This window comes from Phyllobates terribilis, unplaced genomic scaffold (genome assembly GCF_046119375.1).
Source record: "Phyllobates terribilis strain yellow unplaced genomic scaffold, ASM4611937v1 Scaffold_6447__1_contigs__length_44472, whole genome shotgun sequence".
NCBI classification, from domain to species: Eukaryota; Metazoa; Chordata; class Amphibia; order Anura; family Dendrobatidae; genus Phyllobates; species Phyllobates terribilis.
This window is the reverse complement of record NW_027369190.1, coordinates 7,321-28,292: the sequence shown is the minus strand read 5'-3', so window position 1 is coordinate 28,292 and position 20,972 is coordinate 7,321. Positions and strand designations below refer to the sequence as shown.

At 33.8% G+C, this 20,972-nt stretch overlaps 1 protein-coding gene across 1 annotated transcript; it reads left to right on the top strand.

Annotated features, from left to right (window-relative positions):
• The first annotated feature begins 2,708 nt into the window (after positions 1–2,708).
• LOC141251009 (uncharacterized) lies at positions 2,709–20,308 on the top strand. Its single transcript, XM_073670181.1, has 7 exons — positions 2,709–2,843; positions 3,532–3,716; positions 3,893–4,079; positions 17,716–17,883; positions 18,083–18,391; positions 18,492–18,667; positions 20,245–20,308. Exons 1-7 carry the CDS (start codon positions 2,709–2,711, stop codon positions 20,306–20,308), a joined length of 1,224 nt encoding a protein of 407 aa, XP_073526282.1.
• Positions 20,309–20,972: the final 664 nt, after the last annotated feature.

Sequence of the window (20,972 nt, the reverse complement as noted above, 5' to 3'; positions counted from 1 at the left end):
TAGTAACCATGGAGTCGGGCTCAACCCAACAAGAACAAGGACAAGAACCCCCCAATTGAACGGGAGCGCTAGAGCCTTGACGCACGACTTATCAAACCCGAATTTTCTAAGGGGGAATTGGATAGTTTGGACTTGAACCAATAGGAACGACAACAAGAACCCCCCAATTGAATGTGAAATCTAGACCCATGCTGCACGACCTATCAACCATCATCTTCTATAACGCCACACAACCTAGAATCGTTCTCGAACTAGGAGTACGGAGAGTTAGTCGGTTAACGATTTGATGAAATGGAAAACCCAAATGAGGAGCTGTTGAGTACTCTCACGGGGAGTTTAAGGAAGTTTCATTAACACCCACACATCTGAATTTATTTTCAAAAGAGAGAGTCTGATTTATTCGTAACATCATATGCCTTATATGTGGTTTTATTCCTGAACAATGAAACAACCTAATCTAATTAATTAGACCTTCCATACTGTGAATGGACGATTAATAACTAAACAACCATTTATCTAACTTCCTTCTCTAAGCATCATTAATTATAAGTAATTCGCAAATGAACTTAAATAACACAAACTCCATTAAAACTTAAAACTCCAAATTAATAATTGTGAAAACGAATCATCTTAATAATAACTAAACCTGGACTCGGTTCCGTATCAGTTGTTCTACAAGTTTAGATAATTCTAGTGTGTATAGAATTAAGTTGCGTGTTCTCCTAAACGTTGTATTCAAGTTATCAATATAAACAGGCTTTAAAATCCTTTTGAAAGAAAGGTCGTGGGTTTTTTTTCTAGATAACTTATTGTGGGTTTTACTATGGATATAATAAAGAATTTCACACTTACTCTTATACCCAATGTACAAGAGGCTAGAAAGCTAGTGTACAAGGATCGAATTCAGCGAGTAGATATATGAGTGAATTGCCGCTGAATCAGATAGAGTAGCTTAAATCGACTAGCTTTTATGAAAGAGTAGCTCGATTGACTAGCTTAAGTGTTTTATCACTGTTGAAGTTGAAAACACTTTAAAGAGAGTATAATCCCCTTTGTAAACACAGCAAGTTATAAGCGAGTATGTTTTATATGCGGAATTAACGGATTTCCACAATATGAACTTGGAATTATTAGATAGAAAGCTCAGCTCAAATGCAAAGATGTTTTCCCCAAGGTGAGAACCCTATACTTCTACCAAGTCCGGGATAAAACTCACCACTATATTAGATTATATCACATCACAGAATTACAACACTCGCAACTCTCCCACTCAATACAATCCACGTTCAGCTCGATAGAAGTTATCCTTCTATGCTCTCAAGGTGTGTTGACGCGCTCATTCCCTCAAGCAACGTTGGAGAAGAGTAGCTTTCCTCTAGCTACAACTCTTACCAACTCTCTCTTCCTGAGATTACTAGCTTCTCACCCTAAACACTCAATCGTACTCACTCTCCCTAGTTTTTGGATCCTTTTGTGTTTCTCTCTGAGCTTCTTCTACTAAGCTCACTAGTCTCTCTCAACTATGAGGTTCTCAACTTCGCGTACTAACAGTTCACCTATTGCACCTATTTATACAATTCCTAACTTATTCTCCAAGAAAGAAAAACCTATACAATAGTGCAACAAAGAGTGACACGTTGTCAATCTATGTGACCGCTCCGCTAAGTAGCTCCAACTGATTCCATATGTTTCCTTCTTTTCTGGAGCAACAAATTTGTCCACGCTCACAATTCACTCCACACTATTCTCGCACTTCTTATTCGTCCAGCTTGGCGATCCTCGTCCCTCACTATCCATAGGCAAGAAACACATCCTTCTATCATTAGCTTCACAACATTCCCTTCGTTGCGCCCGAATACTCTACACGTTGGTGCATGGATTTCACCTGGGACACTTCTTCACTTCACTTGGATACACTTGTATATACTCATATGTTGAAGCGGAGGATTCACTAGCTCGCAGCGACTCTCTTCGCTTTAAGCTAGTCCTTCACCTTCAACAATCTTCACCTAGGAATTATTTCTTTTCTTCTCTTTTATTAATCACTGCCTTTGCGAGACTCGCTTTCCCCGCTAGGCACAAAGCTGATCTCTAGCTTGCCCTCTTGCATCAAAGCTATTTTCCTAGCTACTTAAGTTATTCCTAGAAAGCTCATCACACACGAAATACATCAAATGCCGTCTTTATCATCATCAAGACAAACGAAACATTTAAACTACTCATATTTAAACTAACACTTATTGATTATAAATTCTCATTATTAAAGACAATGTTCTCTTATATTTTATCTAATTTTACAATCTATAAAACCTAACTTGTTTAAATTATATTTCTTAGAATTATTCTAACATGTACTAAAAATACCTCATTGTAACAATTGGTCAATGTATATGTTATCATATCCATCAGCCATATCCCAAAGCAAAATGTAGTACGTTCATACCACTAATTGTCGAGAAGTCAATAGCTTGTAACCAGAAGTTTATTATAAAATCTGTACATTAACACTAATATATTTGTTTATTGCTTAGTTGTGGGCGTGTAAGCTAGTTAGAATTTGGGATGACACAAATTCTAATTTCTTACTTGTAAAGTTCAAACTGCTTGTATTTATATCTAGCTATAAAAGATAAGAAATATGTAGTTTTATTTTGTTTGCAAACAAAGCAACAGGCAAACACTTCATCATTAATTAACCACGTTCACTCATGGAGAAAACTCAAAACATCAAATCTATTCCTCCAAGAACTGGTAATCTTATCACGATTCTTAGTATCGATGGAGGCGCAATCCGAGGAATCATACCCGGCGTTATCCTTACTTTCTTAGAATCTCGGCTACAGGTATGATCGTTATCTTGTAACTCTTTACTTTTTTATTATTCATGTTGAGGAATTTCATGTAATAAAAATAAGGTTTTTTAGTGCACAGTCCCAAAAATCATGGGGAGCATTCCAGTTAAATAATTCCATGATGCATCTTACTTTTTTTCTCCTACTCCCAATGCATCTTACTTTTTTTTCTCCTACTCCCAATAAGATGCATATTGAATGCATCTTTAGAGAGCGAGTCCCTAATTTTTATGAGTGTATCCAAGATACCCTCTAAAAATATAGCATTAATTTTGTAAATATAGAGTGGTATTGAAAAAATAAGATTTTGAGTTATTTACAATATTAGTGTGTCACTTTTCAATACTTTTTTATCTTTTTATTTACATTGATATATGTTCACCTACTAATACTCTAAGTTCATTATTTTGATATATCACATTTCATAATGGAAGATCTAATTCGATCTTAATAATGTATTTCCCTATTAACATATCCGGTTTTCTTTCATAAGCTAAACCTTGATGATGATATGATTAACTCATTACAACAGATTTTAATATCTTACAGTAATTTACCTTAATCACTATATTCTATAATCAAGCTCTTAACCTACGTTGTGTGTATATAGGTTAGGAAAATCGTGAATATGTACATATTTTAGTGTAACATATCAAACCTTGTTTTGTCAACATTATAGGAGTTGGATGAAGATCGTAACTTGCGGTTGGCGGATTACTTTGATGTGATCGCCGGGACGAGCACAGGAGGTCTTGTAACGGCGATGTTAGTCGTACCTAACGAGAATAATCGTCCTAAATACGCCGCAAACGAAATTGTTCCATTCTATCTTGAGCATGGTCCTAAGATATTCCCTCAACCTAGGTAATGCGTGTATACGATATCCAAAACCGGTTAAAACTGTGCTCTAGAACAGGACCTTATATATTAATTTAGTGTATATATATGTCGTTTTCTCATTAATCTAGTTAATCAATATACATGAATTTGTTTAATGATGATTTCAATTTTTGACGTGTCGGGGTTGATGAATTGTATAGGGGACCAATCGGTTCGATTTTGAAGTTCGTGAAGTCGTTCGGAGGGCCAAAGTATGATGGCAAGTACCTTCACAAGGTGTTGAGAGAAAAGCTTGGAGAGAAGAGGCTTCATCAATGTCTTACAAATGTTGTCATTCCTACCTTTGACATCAAGCAACTTCAACCAGTCATTTTTTCTAGCTACAAGGTTTTTATTTTCAATTTCATTGCTATTAATTTATCGATGCAGTGTTTTCTTTTTAAAATAAAATCTTAAACGCCAAAGCCTAAAACTAAATCAGATAATTCAAGATACAACTCGCAAGCTTCAAAATAAAGATAAAACAAAGCAGGAAGTGAAGAGATGAAAAACGGGTATCGTTTACGTGGTTCGAAATAAACATTCCTACATCTGTGGAGTCCTCAGGACAAGGGGCTCAACTCAAATCCACTAGGCATCAAGGTTACAAATAGATACAAGTTACAAGTAAGCTTACACCGGCAAAGTAACTAGACTAGGGAAAGAAAAGCCAAGAACAAGAGCAACAGAAAAGAAGAAAAACCCCCCAAGAAGGCACTACAGCTGCACGAGCTGATGTCGATCAGAGTTCCCAACGTATACTCCTTCTTCTTCTCTTCACAACTCACACTAGCTGATGTCGATCAGAGTTCCCAACGTATACTCCTTCTTCTTCTCTTCACAACTCACACTTCTCTCTTTCAGTGAATGACAACCAACAACTCTAAAGAACATTCATGGAGATCATCATTGGAATTTCTAGAGAGAAACCCTAGAAATTCAAATCGGCAGTGCAAAGAATAGAGAGGTTGAAAGTGTCTCATGTAGCAACAGAGATTTGTTTATATATTAAATCATAAAATCCTTGAACATCGTGTTGATACGGAGTAGCTTCAACAGTCTTTAGTGTCAGCTCATTGTAGGGGCCTAGTCCTAGAATCGGCTCAAGTCCCTTAAATCAATTTGGGCAAAAGCATGGTCCAAAAGACAGAGATCCAGACGTTAGATTTATGGGATAAGTGGTTCCATTCTTTTAAGACATGTGCTCCTTAATAATATTAGCAAAATGTTTTTTCCTTCCACTAATGTCTAAGTAAACTCTACCAATGTTTTATAACATTACAAGTATTTTCTAAATCAAATACAACACCTATGATTAATACACATTACAAATGCCCTCCTGATCCTTAGTGTCACTATCTTCCTTGTCACTAATTCTAGATGGGTTGTATTATCCTCCCGTTGGTGCATCACCGGACCCTCCCGAGCTTTAAAGCTCAAATAGCATCCCAAATATGTAGGAAATTTCTAAAAATAAGAACTTGTCAGCAGTGACAATTTTTGTGCCAAAATCAGCGGGATTGTAATCCCCTTTCACCTTCTAAACCTCAAGAACCTTTTCTTCCACTTTATCCCTGATAAAGTGATATCTCACATGATATGCTTAGACCTTTAATACAAGATCTGTTCAAACATACAAAGCACTTTGGATGTCCATGTGTAGGATAGGTAAGTGCGGCATATTCTGAATCTCACCAATAATGCCATTTAACCAGATTACTTCTTTTGATGCCTCTGTGGTAGGAATATATTCTGCTTCTGTTGAGGAAAGAGAAACAACATATTGTTGATATGACTTCCAAGAGATGCAGTTCTTGCCCACCTGTAGAAGAATGCAGTTGTTGACCTCCTATTGTCCTTATTTCCTGCATAATCAAATTCTACATACCCATGCAATTCATTTCTAGAGTTGTGTTCAGAATAAACCAAACATAGGTCTTTAGTTCCACATATGTATCTCAACAAATATTTCATGGCGGACCAATGTTCATTACTAGGGTTAGACATGAACCTACTCAATACACTGACACCAAAAGCTAGATCAGGTTTGGTGCATAACATTGCATACATGACAGATTCCACAATAACATCATGAGGCACAAGAGACATTTTAGCTATATCATCAGGTTTAGTAGGACAATGAATTTTAGAAAGATCAAAATGCCCTCGAAAAGTTATTGGGGTAGGTTTTGGATCCATCATTTTAATATCAATTCCAAAGAAGGGTGACCTATTAATAGGATAGAAAGCTATTGTGACAACTTCACCACACAATGATGGTTTCATCCATCCACTAATGAGTAGGCAACTTCATTTGCTCAATCGTGCCATTCTGCTAAGGTGTTCCTAGGACTTTTATATGTACCATTTACAAGGCAATATTCATTAAAGGCACTATTGAAAAAGTCAAGTCCATTATCAGTTTTAAAGCACTTAAGTTTCATATTGGATTTATTTTTAGGAGAGACTTTCCAAGTTTGAAATGCATTAAAAGCTTCATCCTTAGTCCTAAGCAGTGTATCCATAATTACTTATATTAGTGGTCTATAAAGGAGATAAAAGATTTTTTTCCTCCTATGGTATCAACTTGAGCTAGCCCCCATAAGTCTGAATGAACATACTCAAGGGGCTTAGCATCTACGTAGGTGGACTTGTTAAAACTATGCTTATCATTTTTCCAAGTATGCCATTCTTACAAAAATTTAAGTCTACGGGTTTCTTGTCCAATATTCCAGTTTTATATAAGTGATTCATGCCTTTCATGCCAATATTCCTTAGTCCATCATTCTAGAACTTAGACAAATATGGACTTATAGTCTTATATATATTAATACTCATCTTTGAGATATTTAATTCAGGAGAAGATATCACATGATATAGTCCTCATTTCTTAATGATCTTGATAAGATTAATACCCTTCCTTATGACAATAAGTGCTAATCATATGTCTAGAATCATCAAACACAAATTCAGAAATTAAGTTCCTCCTAAGATCAGGCACCCGCCTAACCTTTTGAAGGATTCTGAGTTTCCCATCTAACATCCTAAGGGAAACATTACTCACATCCTTAATAGGCAAGAAGTATAGTCACCTAGCATAACCTCACCCCTATCATACTCATGCAAAGACATAAACAGAGACTTATCAAAGGTAGGATGCAAGGTACAACCTGAATATAAAATTCAATCATGACACACGTAAGGGGACTTAGTGAACATAAAGAGTTCATAAGGATAATCTATACAGGATAAAAAATGACAGTAGTATCATGTTCATTTTTTCTTTTATTATCTTTGGCCTTTTTAAAATAGTCTCACTTGATGGCCAGATTTTCATAATAGAAGCATTTTTTAATGTCCTCCTTATCTTTCTTGGATTTCTTAAGAGTCATCCTTAGACGATTTATTGTTTTTCTTAGTCTTTTCCTTGGTGAATAAGATCTCATATTTTGATTCAGTTTTCTTTTCACCTTTAGTTTTAAATACTTTCATTATCTCATTCTCTTTAGTTATAGATTGAACGATTTTCTTCTTAGTCAATTTTTCCGAAATTGGATAACATCTTTGAAAGCATCAAACTAGGAGGGTAAATAATTAAGCAATAAAATAGCTTGATCGGTGTCTTTTATCTTGTCCTCACGTCTTTCAAGTTCTTGTTCCATCCTCATAAACTAATTAAGATTGTCACTGAAGAACAAGTTGACATCCATCTTAAAGTAAAAAGGCGACATAAAAGAGATACTCTACTAGGTAAAGATTTAGTAAGGTATAGACCTTCTAAAGCTTTGAATAAGGTTTTTGAGTTAGTAGGACATACAACATGACGAGGCACGTCGTTAGTTAACCTAATCATCATATCTGAATGTGCTTGTTCATCCATTTCTTCCTATCTGGAGTTGTGTTTGTTGTGTACTCTTGCTTCACTGTTTTCCAGCATTTTTCCTTCATGAGAATTGCTTTCACCTTGACCTGCTACATGGCAAAATTTGTGGTCCTGTTGAAGGGTTTTACCCTAGAAGCATTCTCTGTCATGACCACACTAAAGTAAAGTCAGAAACTTGAATTAAAAAGAAAAAAAATTGTCAAGCAAAATACAGCAATCTTTAGTTATAGGAACTTCAACAAACAACCACAAACAAACAGATCCACATATATTAGTAATGAGTTACACCAAACTCGACCAGACACAACCTATTAACCACAAACAACGGGCTACACTAAACTTCACCACTCATAACTTGTAACCATAGAGATCGAGTTACATAGAACTTGGCCACACAACAACTGTCATACACAATATCAAACAGAATGACCAACAAATTTTTAAAATATTGGATTTTGAGCTTTAGGCATCTGAAATCAGTTAGCGCAGCAGAAGGATAAATCAGAGCCTCAACCTAGCTCTGGTGCCAATTTGAAATGGCAAAGCCTAAAAGTAGTTGGGATAATGCAAGATCCAACTCGCAAGCTTCGAAATAAAGATAAAAACAAAGAAGGAAGTATAAGTAGACATATATAATACTCCTTTTATCTTTATTTATTCCTGACACGTTCGTTAATGCACGTTTTGTTTTGTTGATATCTCGAATTTTATATTGAATAAAATAATAAAATTTTAATATTCTTAAAATATTTAGTAAAACGAATCAAGCAAGATCTCACATGAATATATTCTTGTTTATATGTCAATAAATGAAGAAATCTTCGAATTTGTGAATACTATAAACTATTTACAATGAGAAAAATTTAAAGGAGCAGATTGAGTTCGTGATAGCACATCAACTAATACTTATCAGTACTATAATTATATTTTAGGTCATTTTGATAATTAGTTTGAACCACGTCTTTTGCACATTTTTATGAAATTAAGGAGGTTCAGTCTTATAAGCAGAATTGGACTTACTTTTTACCTTCACTGCCTGTCCTATTAATCTAGGTCAGATTTTTTAAATTTATTTCTTCTAATTTAAATTAAATGTCGTTTTAAAAAACATGTAAATTAAGAAAAATATATTATTCTTTTTTTAGGACACAATAATACTTCATTAAAAAAAGAGATGAAAGTAAATGTAAGAAAATGGAGAGTTTGATTCGATAATAGATGAGAAATAATGGGAGAGAGTATATGTGACTAATGATAAATCAAATAGAAAAATAGAGTATAATTCCTAGCTAAAATGACAGTTAAATTGTTTATAGTTGAGAGCTTTTAATAAAACTTATTTTAAATTGGATGGAGTATTATAATACAGTTATTAAAAATAAGAAAGGTTTTTTATATAATTGGAATTTTAAGATCTTGATATATGTGTGAAAAAGTAAAGAGAATTTTTATCATAATATTAGAATAAATGATTAAAATAAATAATATTACTTTTTAAAGTCTATTCATGTCTAATAAATATTATTATAATGGATCAACCAGACTAAGTCTATATCTCAATTATATGGTCGCATTTAATAAATTTCCTCTAAGTATATACAATTTTAGTCTAATAATTTTATAATAATATATGTCTTCTATGTATTTGACACACAAAAATCCCCTTGGAGCCTCATGTGTTTTGACAATTTTATAATAGTTTGTTATTTTATGATAAATATTTATATGACCCAGAAAAAATATATTAAGGATCATCTTTAATTTTGGGTTGTAATTTGTGAAGGATGGTATATATATACTCTATGTAATACTATATATCAGGTTTGGATTCAGTAATAATAAAAATTACTGTGAGAAGGCGAGAATAATTCATATAAAAAAAGCGAGAATAATTCTCCGGATGATATGTGACAATCTTTTTTGAAATTCTTTTCTGGGTCAACTATGAGTTTTAAGAAATGCATGATGCCATTTGAGAGAAGCATGCATTGATTAAGCGAAGTACGTGGCATGCTTAAAAGAAGTACGTGATATGTCTTGGAAAAACAAGTAAAATGATTTGAATAAAAACATATAATACAAATCACTTGTTTTATAAAAAAAATCGGTGGCTCGAGAGAAGCACACGTTGTTTCCCAAAAGAACACGTCAAATAGTTTGAAGAAGAAAATGTAGTACGAATCACTTAAAAAGGAACGTGACATGACTCAAGGAAAGTGTGTATTCTAGTTAAGAGAACTAAATGGCAAGTTTTAGAAAAGTACATAGCAAAACTGGGGAAAGCACATGGCGTGGCTCGGAAAAAGAATGTCATGTGACTTTAGTCGAGGATTGAAAAAGTAGTAAAGGAAAATTTTTGAAAAAGCAAATGACGAGATCGCAGTCAACTTCGGAGAAAAGCAAATCAACTTTGGAAAGTGGGTGGAACTGGGACGGTCAAGTAATATTTTTTAAAAATAAATTAGAAGAATGAATTTTATAAAATTTGAATTTTTGGACCTCCTTTTTTTAGAAGTTAATCAGATTTATGAAAAAGCCACGGTCTCTTCCTTTATTTCAAATGATCAAATTATAATCTTATTTTCATACTTGTTCTAACATGGAAAAAATTGTTTTCACGTAAATACATTCTCGTACATATACCACATATCAATTGAATAATACGGAGTATATCGGATGATATACCTGACAATGATTTCGATAAAAGTGATGAATCACGCTATTTGACTTTGAATATTTGGAAAGTAAAGACCAAGAACATATGACCTCGTAATGGACAAGCTTTCACGAAACTATATATGTGTCATAAGAAGTTGCATTTTTATTATATATACTGAAATTTCAGTTGAAATTTTTGCAGTTAAATTTCATTATCTAAATCATAATTTTATAATAAGAGATCGTGGATATAGAATGATATTTTAAAAGAAGAACTCCGGCTTAAATAATTTAAAAATTATACGTTACATTATCATATATTTTTTAATAATATTAATTTTTTAAATAATAATATTCAATTATAATTTGTTCACATCTTACTATCTAATTATAAAGCAACTAAAATAAATATATCACTAGTTCTGACTATGACATATATATATTGTTTCATTTTGATTATATTATAGGAAGAAAAACGACATTGGTGATTCATCCTTGTAAGAACAAATTGGACCCAAAAATATTTTTCAATTGTTCCGTTTCAAACATTAGCAGCTTCAAAAAGTAACGATATTTTTCTTTAAGTTTGATAGAGTTATGCTTTGTCACTTATATATAGGCGGGAACATCCGGTATGTTATAAACTTTTTTCTATCAGATTCAATATGTTATATTGTTATTATATTTTTTGAAAATTTAACAACCTAGCGTGATGACTTGGACTCTAAACTAATTTTAAAAAGGCTCATTAAAAATATTAAATAAAGTTATAAATAAAATCCTAATTTTCTTATTTAAAAATACGTTGCTTCTTTTCGAACTTTTATACAAAACTTCAATCTTGTAAAGGCAGTGGTTTTTTCCTATCAGGATTTAAATTCTAAATCATGTATTTCCATCTAGGAATTAATATTATTATAGTGGTGCAAATTTATGCTATCACACTTAATACGTATTGGGACGATTTCGTTGGTGGGACACAAAACGATAAGCAAATCAGGCCACCTTTGAGATTTCGTTGGTGGATCTGGGCTGGAAGGCAACAACAAGCCCTAATCTGGGGGGAAGTCGATCTGATCCAGCGTCGTCGTCTCCGTGGTCGAGGCTGGATCCAAGTTATACGAGTGAGTCGGATCTCAGGAGAATCGACTTTCTTGTTTGAAAACCAATAGAGGAAAGAGCGTCGTAGTCGTGCCGTCGCCGGTTGCATGATTCTAGCAGTTCGGAGGATGATCGACAGTCAGGGAAGAAGTTCGCAGATAGCCACTTCCTTCTCCCATTCCGGCGAACCTGCGGACAATGTGTGTAGGCGGTAACTCCGGTGAGGATGAGCGCGATTCGATCTGACGTCTATTAGTTGCAGCTGAAAATATCCGAAACGGAAGTGACGTTCACTTTGCTAAGTTGACCTATTCTACCTGGCCCAATGGAGACATGCCATATTCTACCTGGCCCAATGGAGACATGCCTTGTGTACCACTCTATTTGTAACTCCATGAAGTGAACGAAGAAAACTAATTTGAAGGGCGGCCATACGTCAGCAACAAAATTTTATCAGTTGCTCAAGTGGAACAATTTTGCATGTTGCAAATCAACAATGAGTGAGGAAATTTAAGTAGGTCATTGACGACCCAAACGCAGTTGGATTGGGGGCAACATTAGTGGTGTCAGATTCTTAGTAATGCGAGGATTCATCGACTATGAATCAAAGGTGTTGTATTTATTTATTGGAATCAGAAAAGCGTCAAAAACAAGTTTGTTGGCACATTAATATAGATTGGTATGAAGTTAGCCTTTCACCAAGTCTAGTTTGAACCATTCGTTAGGAGATCGAACGATATCAGATCGGGGCAAGGTTATTTCATATAAAGTTGTGGAGACGGAAGACCACCGATTTTGGTCATGAGTACGGAGAATCATGATCATGGCCAGATTAGCAGCATGAGCACAACCTATTAGCTCACTCAGATGTGTTTTTTCTAGTCATCACTTTCACTGGCTCTACTTCGAGCAACTCGTGGGAGATTAAAACCATATCCGAATAGGAAAGTTTTGGTGTGTATGCGAGCATGATATTGCAGTGGTCCACCTACTACGGTTCGCAAATCCTAAAGTTCTCCATGAGAACCAGAAAAGTGTCACAAACTAGTCTTAGGAGATAAGTTTTCTCATTCTTTACATTAATATATTTTTTAAATATGGGTCATTAGACCCAATTAGTCTGCAGGTATGGGGCCACGGATTGACTTCTTACTTAACGAGCTCCCCTCACATTTCATTTTTATCATACATTCATTTATTGCATTATTTTAATCATGTTACTGCATTTGCCCACGGGCCATAGTCGACACAACAAACCGCCTTTGTGCCACCATATGCCTACGGAGCACAGTCGATACAATGAATCGCCTTCGAACCACTATTCACATATAGGCCATAGTCGTTACAACGACTCACCTTCGGGTCACTATTCGCCTACGGGCCGCAGTCGACACAACAAATCTTCTACGAGCCACAATCGACACAATGACTCGCCTTCTAGCCACTATTAGCCTACATGCCACAATTGATACGACGACTTGCCTTTGGGCCAATATTCGCCTACGGGCCACAATCGATACAACGACTAGCCTTCATGCCACTATACACCTACGGGCCACAATCGACACAATGACTCGCCTTTGTACCATTATTTGCCTACGGACCACAGTCAATACATCGATTCTTCATTAAGCCACTATTTGCCTATGGGCCACAGTCAACACAGCAACTCGCCTTCAGGACAATATTCGCCAAAGGGCCAAAATCGATACAGTGAATCACCTTAGGTCTAATACGCTTTCGGGCCATTATACCTTCGGGCCAATACGTCTTCGGGCCATCACGCCTTTGGGCCACTACGCCTATGGGTCAATATACTTCTACAAGCCACAGTCGATTCTCCACCTTCGGGCCAACATACACCATTGGGCTAACATTCACCTTCAAAACGCGTTGCCAATCCGGACATGTATCTCTAAGTAAAGTTACCTCGTCACAGTTGTCAAGAAGGAGGCAACATGAGCGAAGAAAAGATAACTGCGACAATCAATGTTGCACCGTACGAGCTCAGGTTAAAACTTAAGCACGTAGATTTCGGACCTTCCTGCTCTCCCAGTCAGCAAGGCCCGAGGGGCAAATTGAAGGGGAAATTTAATGAACTATATAGTTAGAAGATTTCGACTCCAAGTTAATTAAGAGAGGCTCATTAAAAGATTAAATGAGGTTATAAATAAAATTCTAATCTTCTCATTCAAAGGGATATGCTCTTTCATAAAAAACTTCAGTCTTTGTAAACACAAACCATTAATAAAATAAGACCGTTCAAATTCTTCTAATTATGCTAGAAAGTAGTATTTTTTTCTCCATTTAGGGTTTTCACTCTAAATCATGTGTTCATTATTTAATTGTTGAATTTGTGAAAATCAATATTTATCATTTACAAATTATTATTATAATAGTAAAACGATATATATATGTATATACTATGAGGGACTTTCAACTGAGAAAGCATTCCTAATTCTCTATGACACGAAACAAGAAACAACAAGATCGTTATATTGAATCAAGGGAATGAGATTAAAAGAGGGAAAATAAGTGTGTGTTTGGCAGTTTGGGGTTATGTTAAAAAAAAGGAGTTTTGATTATATTAAAATTGTGTTAAAAGGAGACAAAATTTCATTATAATATTATTATCATGTATAATAAGTTAACTACCAGACAATATTACTCCTCCCATTTCAAAAGTATTTTTCCATTTTTTATGTATTACCATTCACACTCGTAGGGAATTTTCTCAATTTTTCTTAATGTATAAAAAAAAACATAGTCATGTGCAGTGTTCTAAAAAACGCGCCTAGGGCCTAGGCCCTAGGCGGAACCTCAACGTTCCGACTAGGAGCTAGTCCTTTTTTGCTAGGCGGTGGGAAAGAAATCGCCCGCCTAGGCGTTACGTTTTTTTTAGGAGGGGGTATGCGTTCTTTTTTTTGAAAGGGGTATGTGTTCTTATTTAGGTTAAAAGTTAAAAATCAATCCCACCCTCGCCTCTACCTCTCACATCTCTCCCTCTTAACTGAGAACTTTGTCGTCCCTACTACCTCCCACCTCCATCTTGTCATGCTGTCACCTCTCGTCCCACTGGTTGCCTCTCACCTCAACTCACCTCTCGTCCCGCCTCTCACCCTTGTTCGGCTCTCCCTGTCCCTTACCCTCGTACTGCGACCAACGTCCGCTAAGAGTCTGCGTCTATGACTTATGAATAATTATTTAATATTACTTACGTTGAAACATGTGTTGAAAACTTTATGATTTTTTCTTGTTGTGTTCTTGTAGATCTTCTTTATGACGGATACTATAAAGCCTATGAATTTTGAATGATTATATGCTTATATTAAAATTACATAGTTAAACTATGAATTACTATGAAAATTATGAATCAATATATTTCGATTTAGTTTTTCATATAAGGAAATTATATTAAAATATAAAAAAATAAGTGTTATAATATTGATCCGCCTAGGCTCCCGCCTAAGCGTCTATACGCTAGGCCCCCCTCACCGCCTAGCACCCGCCTAACGTTTTTTAGAACACTGGTCATAGCTTGTTTTATTCGTATCAACAAGTATTTTAATAATATCTAGATTTCATATTTTTTATTCTTATATTTGGAGATATTTACGAAAGAAAACTCGTCTTAACAAGTATGCAAAAATAAATGGTAAGATAGTTCTGGGACGGAGGGAGTATTAGAATAATGTACTTATCAAGAAAAATGGCAGTATAAATTGCCCGTACAAACTGATCCCTAAAAATCCACAATGGTGATATTGTGGATATCATAACATTTTAAAGTAAGTTAAATTGATTTGTCAAAACCTTTTATTTTATCAAAAAAATCATTACAAGTGAGTATCAAGTGTATGATTAATACTCACTCTTACACAAAACCCTTAAAAAGCCTTACACGTTTGCTTCACTTTAATATTTATTTATAATTAAATAGTAAATCTCAACATTTAAAATAAATTAAAATAAAAGATAAATATATATTACTAGTTATGATACTTGATGCGAGTATCACTATTGGAGAATGTGTATCACAAAATAAAGTGCTATATAAAAAATGGTTATGAGATTTTATGTTTTTTTTCTTGGTCGAAAGTTATGAGACTTTATGTGAGTATCACCATTGAGGATGCTCTAAATACTGAGTAATGACACAGTGACAGTATCATAAATATTCCGATTTTTTTTCTACAATTATTTTTTTCTATTAGATAGACCAAATATCGAAGTAAGAAATAAATTAGCAATAATTTCTAAACCACATATAGGTAGTTTCAGGATACTAAAAGAATTTTAGTTCTTTTACTAAAAAATGTTCACCTAGAAAACAATCCATGTGGTTGAGGTTATACCCTCTCTTTTCCTAAATGATGTTTCCATTTGTTATTTTTTGGATCGTGTGACTTCGAATACCTTAATCTAATTACAGATTATATCTTTGGGGTGGAATAAGATTAAGAACTATATGAACAATGATTACCAAAACGATTTCCTTTATTGATTCTACTACGGCTTACAACTTCAAGGCGAACACACAATTCTTAGTTCGTCTCTAAACTCTCCTAGATATTGCCTAAACCCTAAATCAATATATTAACCTCTTAGCACGAACAACCTTTGCTAGAATGGTAATCTAATCTATTTATACTAAAGGCATAATCGCCGGGAACTAATCTACGAAAAGCTAGATAAAAACATTAAATAAAATAATGAATTCTAACTAAATAGCTAAGATAACAAAGTAGCTCTAACAACTTAGATTAGGGATCTAGATGATCTCTTGCGAATCTATCTTTCCCTTTATAGCAGCTTCCAAGATACCTTTACTCTTTTACGCGTCTGGTTCCCTTCATCTCACTTGGTTCCCTTCAGCGTGTTACTCCCTTTTATTGTTTAGACCTTTATTCGCTCGGTTCCTTTACTCCAGTATTCCGTTCCCTACTTCATGTACTCGGTTCCCTTTATTCTGGTAAAACGCTTTGAGCGCTATGCTTCTCGCTTGACTCGCTTCAACTTCCAATCTTAAGCTCGTTGATTCCTCTGCTTTAATCACCTATTTTGCTCGAAGGTCTATTGTTATCCTACAATAACTCACTCAATATACACATTAGTATATAAAGATGTTTTTTATCATTAAAACTGAGAGATTATAAGTTATAGATATAGTAGTTAGCTCCTATAACCAATAATTTTTCACGGGAATTAAGAGAAAAAGTGAAGTCTAATTATTATAGAAGAGAGAGATAGAGTGAAGGAGAAAAGAGAAAAAGAAATGAGTTATTGAGAAAACATAAAGTAGAGTTGGGTTAAGTAAAACTAGTTTAACCCGTATACCGTATATGCGATTTATTCAATATTATTTAAAATGAAATAACTTACAGTTATATTGTAGTTTTTAAATATATATAAATAAATAATGCTAACAAAAATATATCAATATTGAATTACAATATACGTAAATATCTTTCTCATATTGATTATGTTTATATAATAGTTATCTTGTAATTATGATTATGTATATTCTTTATTTTAGTCATTTCATAATATTCTTTATAAGATGTCATTATAATGAAATATAAAAGATAATTTTTAATTATGCTAGATTTTTCCTTATTTAAAATATAAGATTGTATTATTTCCAGTTCAGAATAATTTCCACATGAATGTCAAATTGGATGTCATGACATGGCTATAGTCCAAATATAACAATGCTCTTAAAATTTGATACGTGTGAAAAACTGTTCATAATTTATGAGAAGATGGCATTTGTACAAATTAATGAGAGACTAACACATATATTATTTTTCATGTTGCTTTAGTATTATTGAGAAAGATTGAATTGGATAAAGAGAAAGTGTGTTAGAAAATGATAAAATGATTGTGAATTATTTCTAGAAATGGAAAATGGGAGGAACAAAATGGGACAACAGAAATAAAAATTAGGAAGATCATTCAGGAACATATGGAGTATTGTTTTTCGCATTGAAATATTCCTCAACTTATATTATACATTGATTATTAGGATTATGATCAAGTGAAAACATATCTTACGATGTGAAATGCGAATGGACTTTAATTGTGAACATTACTATCTTACATGTCAACCCAACGTACTAAGATGTGAACGTAAATCAATCACTGTGGTTGAAAACCGCTGCATTAGGTTTGAACATCGTTATAATAATCCTAGTAAAGTTCATAGTTAAAATCTATTCACATTTCACACCATAAAATATATTTTTATACAAAACTTTCTTGAAATTAGTATTGAGATGTATGTTTAACTTTCTCTTAATTATTATCAAAATTAGTATTGAGATGTATGTTTGATTTTTGTAGGTGCAGAAGGTGCCGCATTTAAACGCATTGCTCTCGGACATATGCATAGCGACTTCCGCGGCTCCAACACTTTTACCTGCTTATTCCTTTGAAAATAGGCTCGAATCCGACCCAGATGATGTTAGAGAGTTCAACCTCATTGACGGTGGTGTTGCTGCCAATAATCCTGTAATTACGTTAATCAAATGTACTTTCCGTAGATATTAATGGACATACTCTAAGTGGAAAAATCTAAAAGTATAAGTGAAACAAAATACTAACATCATATTAAATGCTAATAAAAATGCAATTAGGTGTTCAACTAGTTTTAAATACTGAAAAATTAGATATATAGATACGATCGTACTTATCTTTAAATGTGACGCAGACGTTGGTGGCAATAACAGAGGTGACAAAGGAGGTGATTATAAAGCAAAACCCGGACTACTTCCCGGTGAAAGATAGCATGGACTACAACCGATTACTAGTGATATCATTGGGAACCGGCTCCTCCAAGAACGAGCACAAGTACACTGCAAAGAAGGCAGCCAAGTGGGGAATCATATCGTGGTTGACCGACAACGGATCCACACCGATCATTGACGCATATAGTCAAGCCAAAGTGGACATGATTGATTATCATAACAGTGTTGTCTTTGAAGCCTTCCAGTCTTCAGATTGTTACCTTCGCATCCAAGTAAATGAATATCTATATCTATATCTGAAGTGTCTTCAAAAGTTAGTTTAAAGAATTGATATGAACGGGTGGAGTCTCTGTGGGATTGTATTTTATGTAGGATGATACTTTAATGGGAACGGTGGCATCCGCCGATATAACCACGAAGAACAATCTCGAAGAACTTGTTAAGGTTGGTGAAGGCTTGCTCAAGAAACCAGTTTCCCGTGTGAACCTAGAGACTGGTGATTATGAGCCTATTCCAAATGCAGACACGAACCAAGACGCCCTTATAAGGTACTCCTAGTATCCATTTACAATTAATGTTATTTTAAGATTAAAATATAATTTTAAAAGTAGAAATTTGATCCAAACTGCCCGATTTACTATTATTATCAACTTATCAATCAAAACATCTAGATTATTATTGTCCTTATATTTGAATATAGCTAGCACTTTTACACCAAATAGGTCAAATAATCTATAGAATGAAGTTTTACATCATATTTTAGAAATTAAATGACATGAACTAGTAATCTTAATATTGAAAGAAGTGGAACACATTATTTATTTAGATTTTTTATTATTTATCTAGAAGAATTTAAAAAATTATCTTAATGACTTCGAGACGAGTTTATTAACCTACGCCGAGACAAAAGTTTTTATAATTATGTTTGTCGAACATTTCTGGAATGAGTTTTTATTTTAGAGGGATTTGCTGGAAACCATCCTTTTTAAATAGGCCTATTTTTTCGGCATGCTGCCATCTTTATGAACATAATTTTTTATCCTTTTTACTAGTAATTGATCACCCATCACTCATCCATTATCTCTTAAAATACCAATTTGACATTATTTTCACTTGTTAAGTTTTCATTTTTATTATTTAAGGTAAATCTGTTTTTTTTTTTTTTATTTCTCCTCTTTCACTATCAATTATCTAATGATTCGGAATTTGAGCAACTAATAGGAATTGAGAGCGACTTTGATTGAGCTTTCTAATTCTTTGATATTCTTGGGTCAGATCTAACGTTCTTCAAGAGTTCGAGATCAATTAAATCGGGATAGATTTGAGCGAATTCGCAAGATTAGTATTTGTCGATTTGAAAACGAAAGTGGCCGGGGTTACAAAGGGTTTGAGGTATTATGGATTATGGTTTATGTGGAGATTTTAGGGATCGACTACAGGAAGAGATATTAGGGTGTCTAGAAATTGTGAGACGAAGAATATGTAAGGAATCGATGTTGCGGAGAATGAGTAAAGTGATCCTAGTGAAATTGTTATCGGATTCAAGCTTTGATAGTAGTCTCGAGAGGGCTTAGATTCACGACATTGGTGGACTTGATATAAGCGTTGATGTGACCTCGATATTCTAGAAAAAATAAATGATGAGTTTCTTTTTTTACTGGAGTGCCATCACAACGTAGAAATTCCATTTCCCAACTTTTGATTTCCTAAAATAGAAACCGTGTTATCAAAAATTAAAGCATACTACTAGTAAGTAGTTATTTTTAAAGAATATTCAATTTATATTACAACATGGATTTACAAAGATAACGTCGGACATTTACAAAGAATGGGAGATTTGATTTTCTAAATCATTAAGTAAAAGTACACAAATTTTATAACAAAGTACTCAAAATTAACGATTACGTAAAAGAAATCAATGATAAAACGATACTTTCAATGGTGATAACGGGTTTCTTTTTATTGTATGCATGCACATGGACACATATTAAAAAAAACATGAAAACAGAAGCATCGATGAAACAATTCGAATATTTGCAAATTAGTCATTACTAAAAACAATTAAACTCATGGAAATGGTGTGTTGTAGCCATTATATTTTATCCTATGTTTTCTATGTCTGTAGATTTGCCAAGAAATTGTCAGATGAGAGGAAGCTTCGTTTATCGAAAACTAAATCGAAGAAATGAGCTAAAGACTGAAACATGGTAATTCGTACATTACATGTTTGTATCTCTATCCAGCCATTCGTCTTAAAATTATCTGAAGTTCGGCTATTTTCTTTGTAAGATGATCGATGTTATAAAAGTGTGATAACCATGCATAATCATTGTAATAACTACTATGAATATATGTCCATGCTTCAATGTTTTTATTAATTTTATGTTGGTTATATTTTAAAGGCATGCTTATATTTTTATTGTTTTTTTATAGAGACAAGCTTTTTAAATAATATTAATATATTTTGGTACTGATTAATTTATGTTCATTTTAGTTTGTACATAATTACTTCTGTATATATATTATTTGTTAAGAGACGAGTTAGTTAATGTTGTAAATGTGTGGAGAATGAATCGTGTAGTGATATTGGATAATGATCGAATCACATGAGACCTGTTTTTTTAAGGAGTATTTCAATTCTTATTGATGCCTAGGGTTACACGAAATTCCTTAGAGGATAAGACAATCAAAGTTTACTCTTATTCTAGGCTAAGAGACAAGAGATACAAATAGGATTTTGTGTTTTGTTTGAAATGTTAATACCAAATTAAAAATCCAATTACTTCCATGGCCGTATTGCAAGTCCATATGTTTAAATTACGGGGACCGACGACGCACGTCCTTTTTTTACTT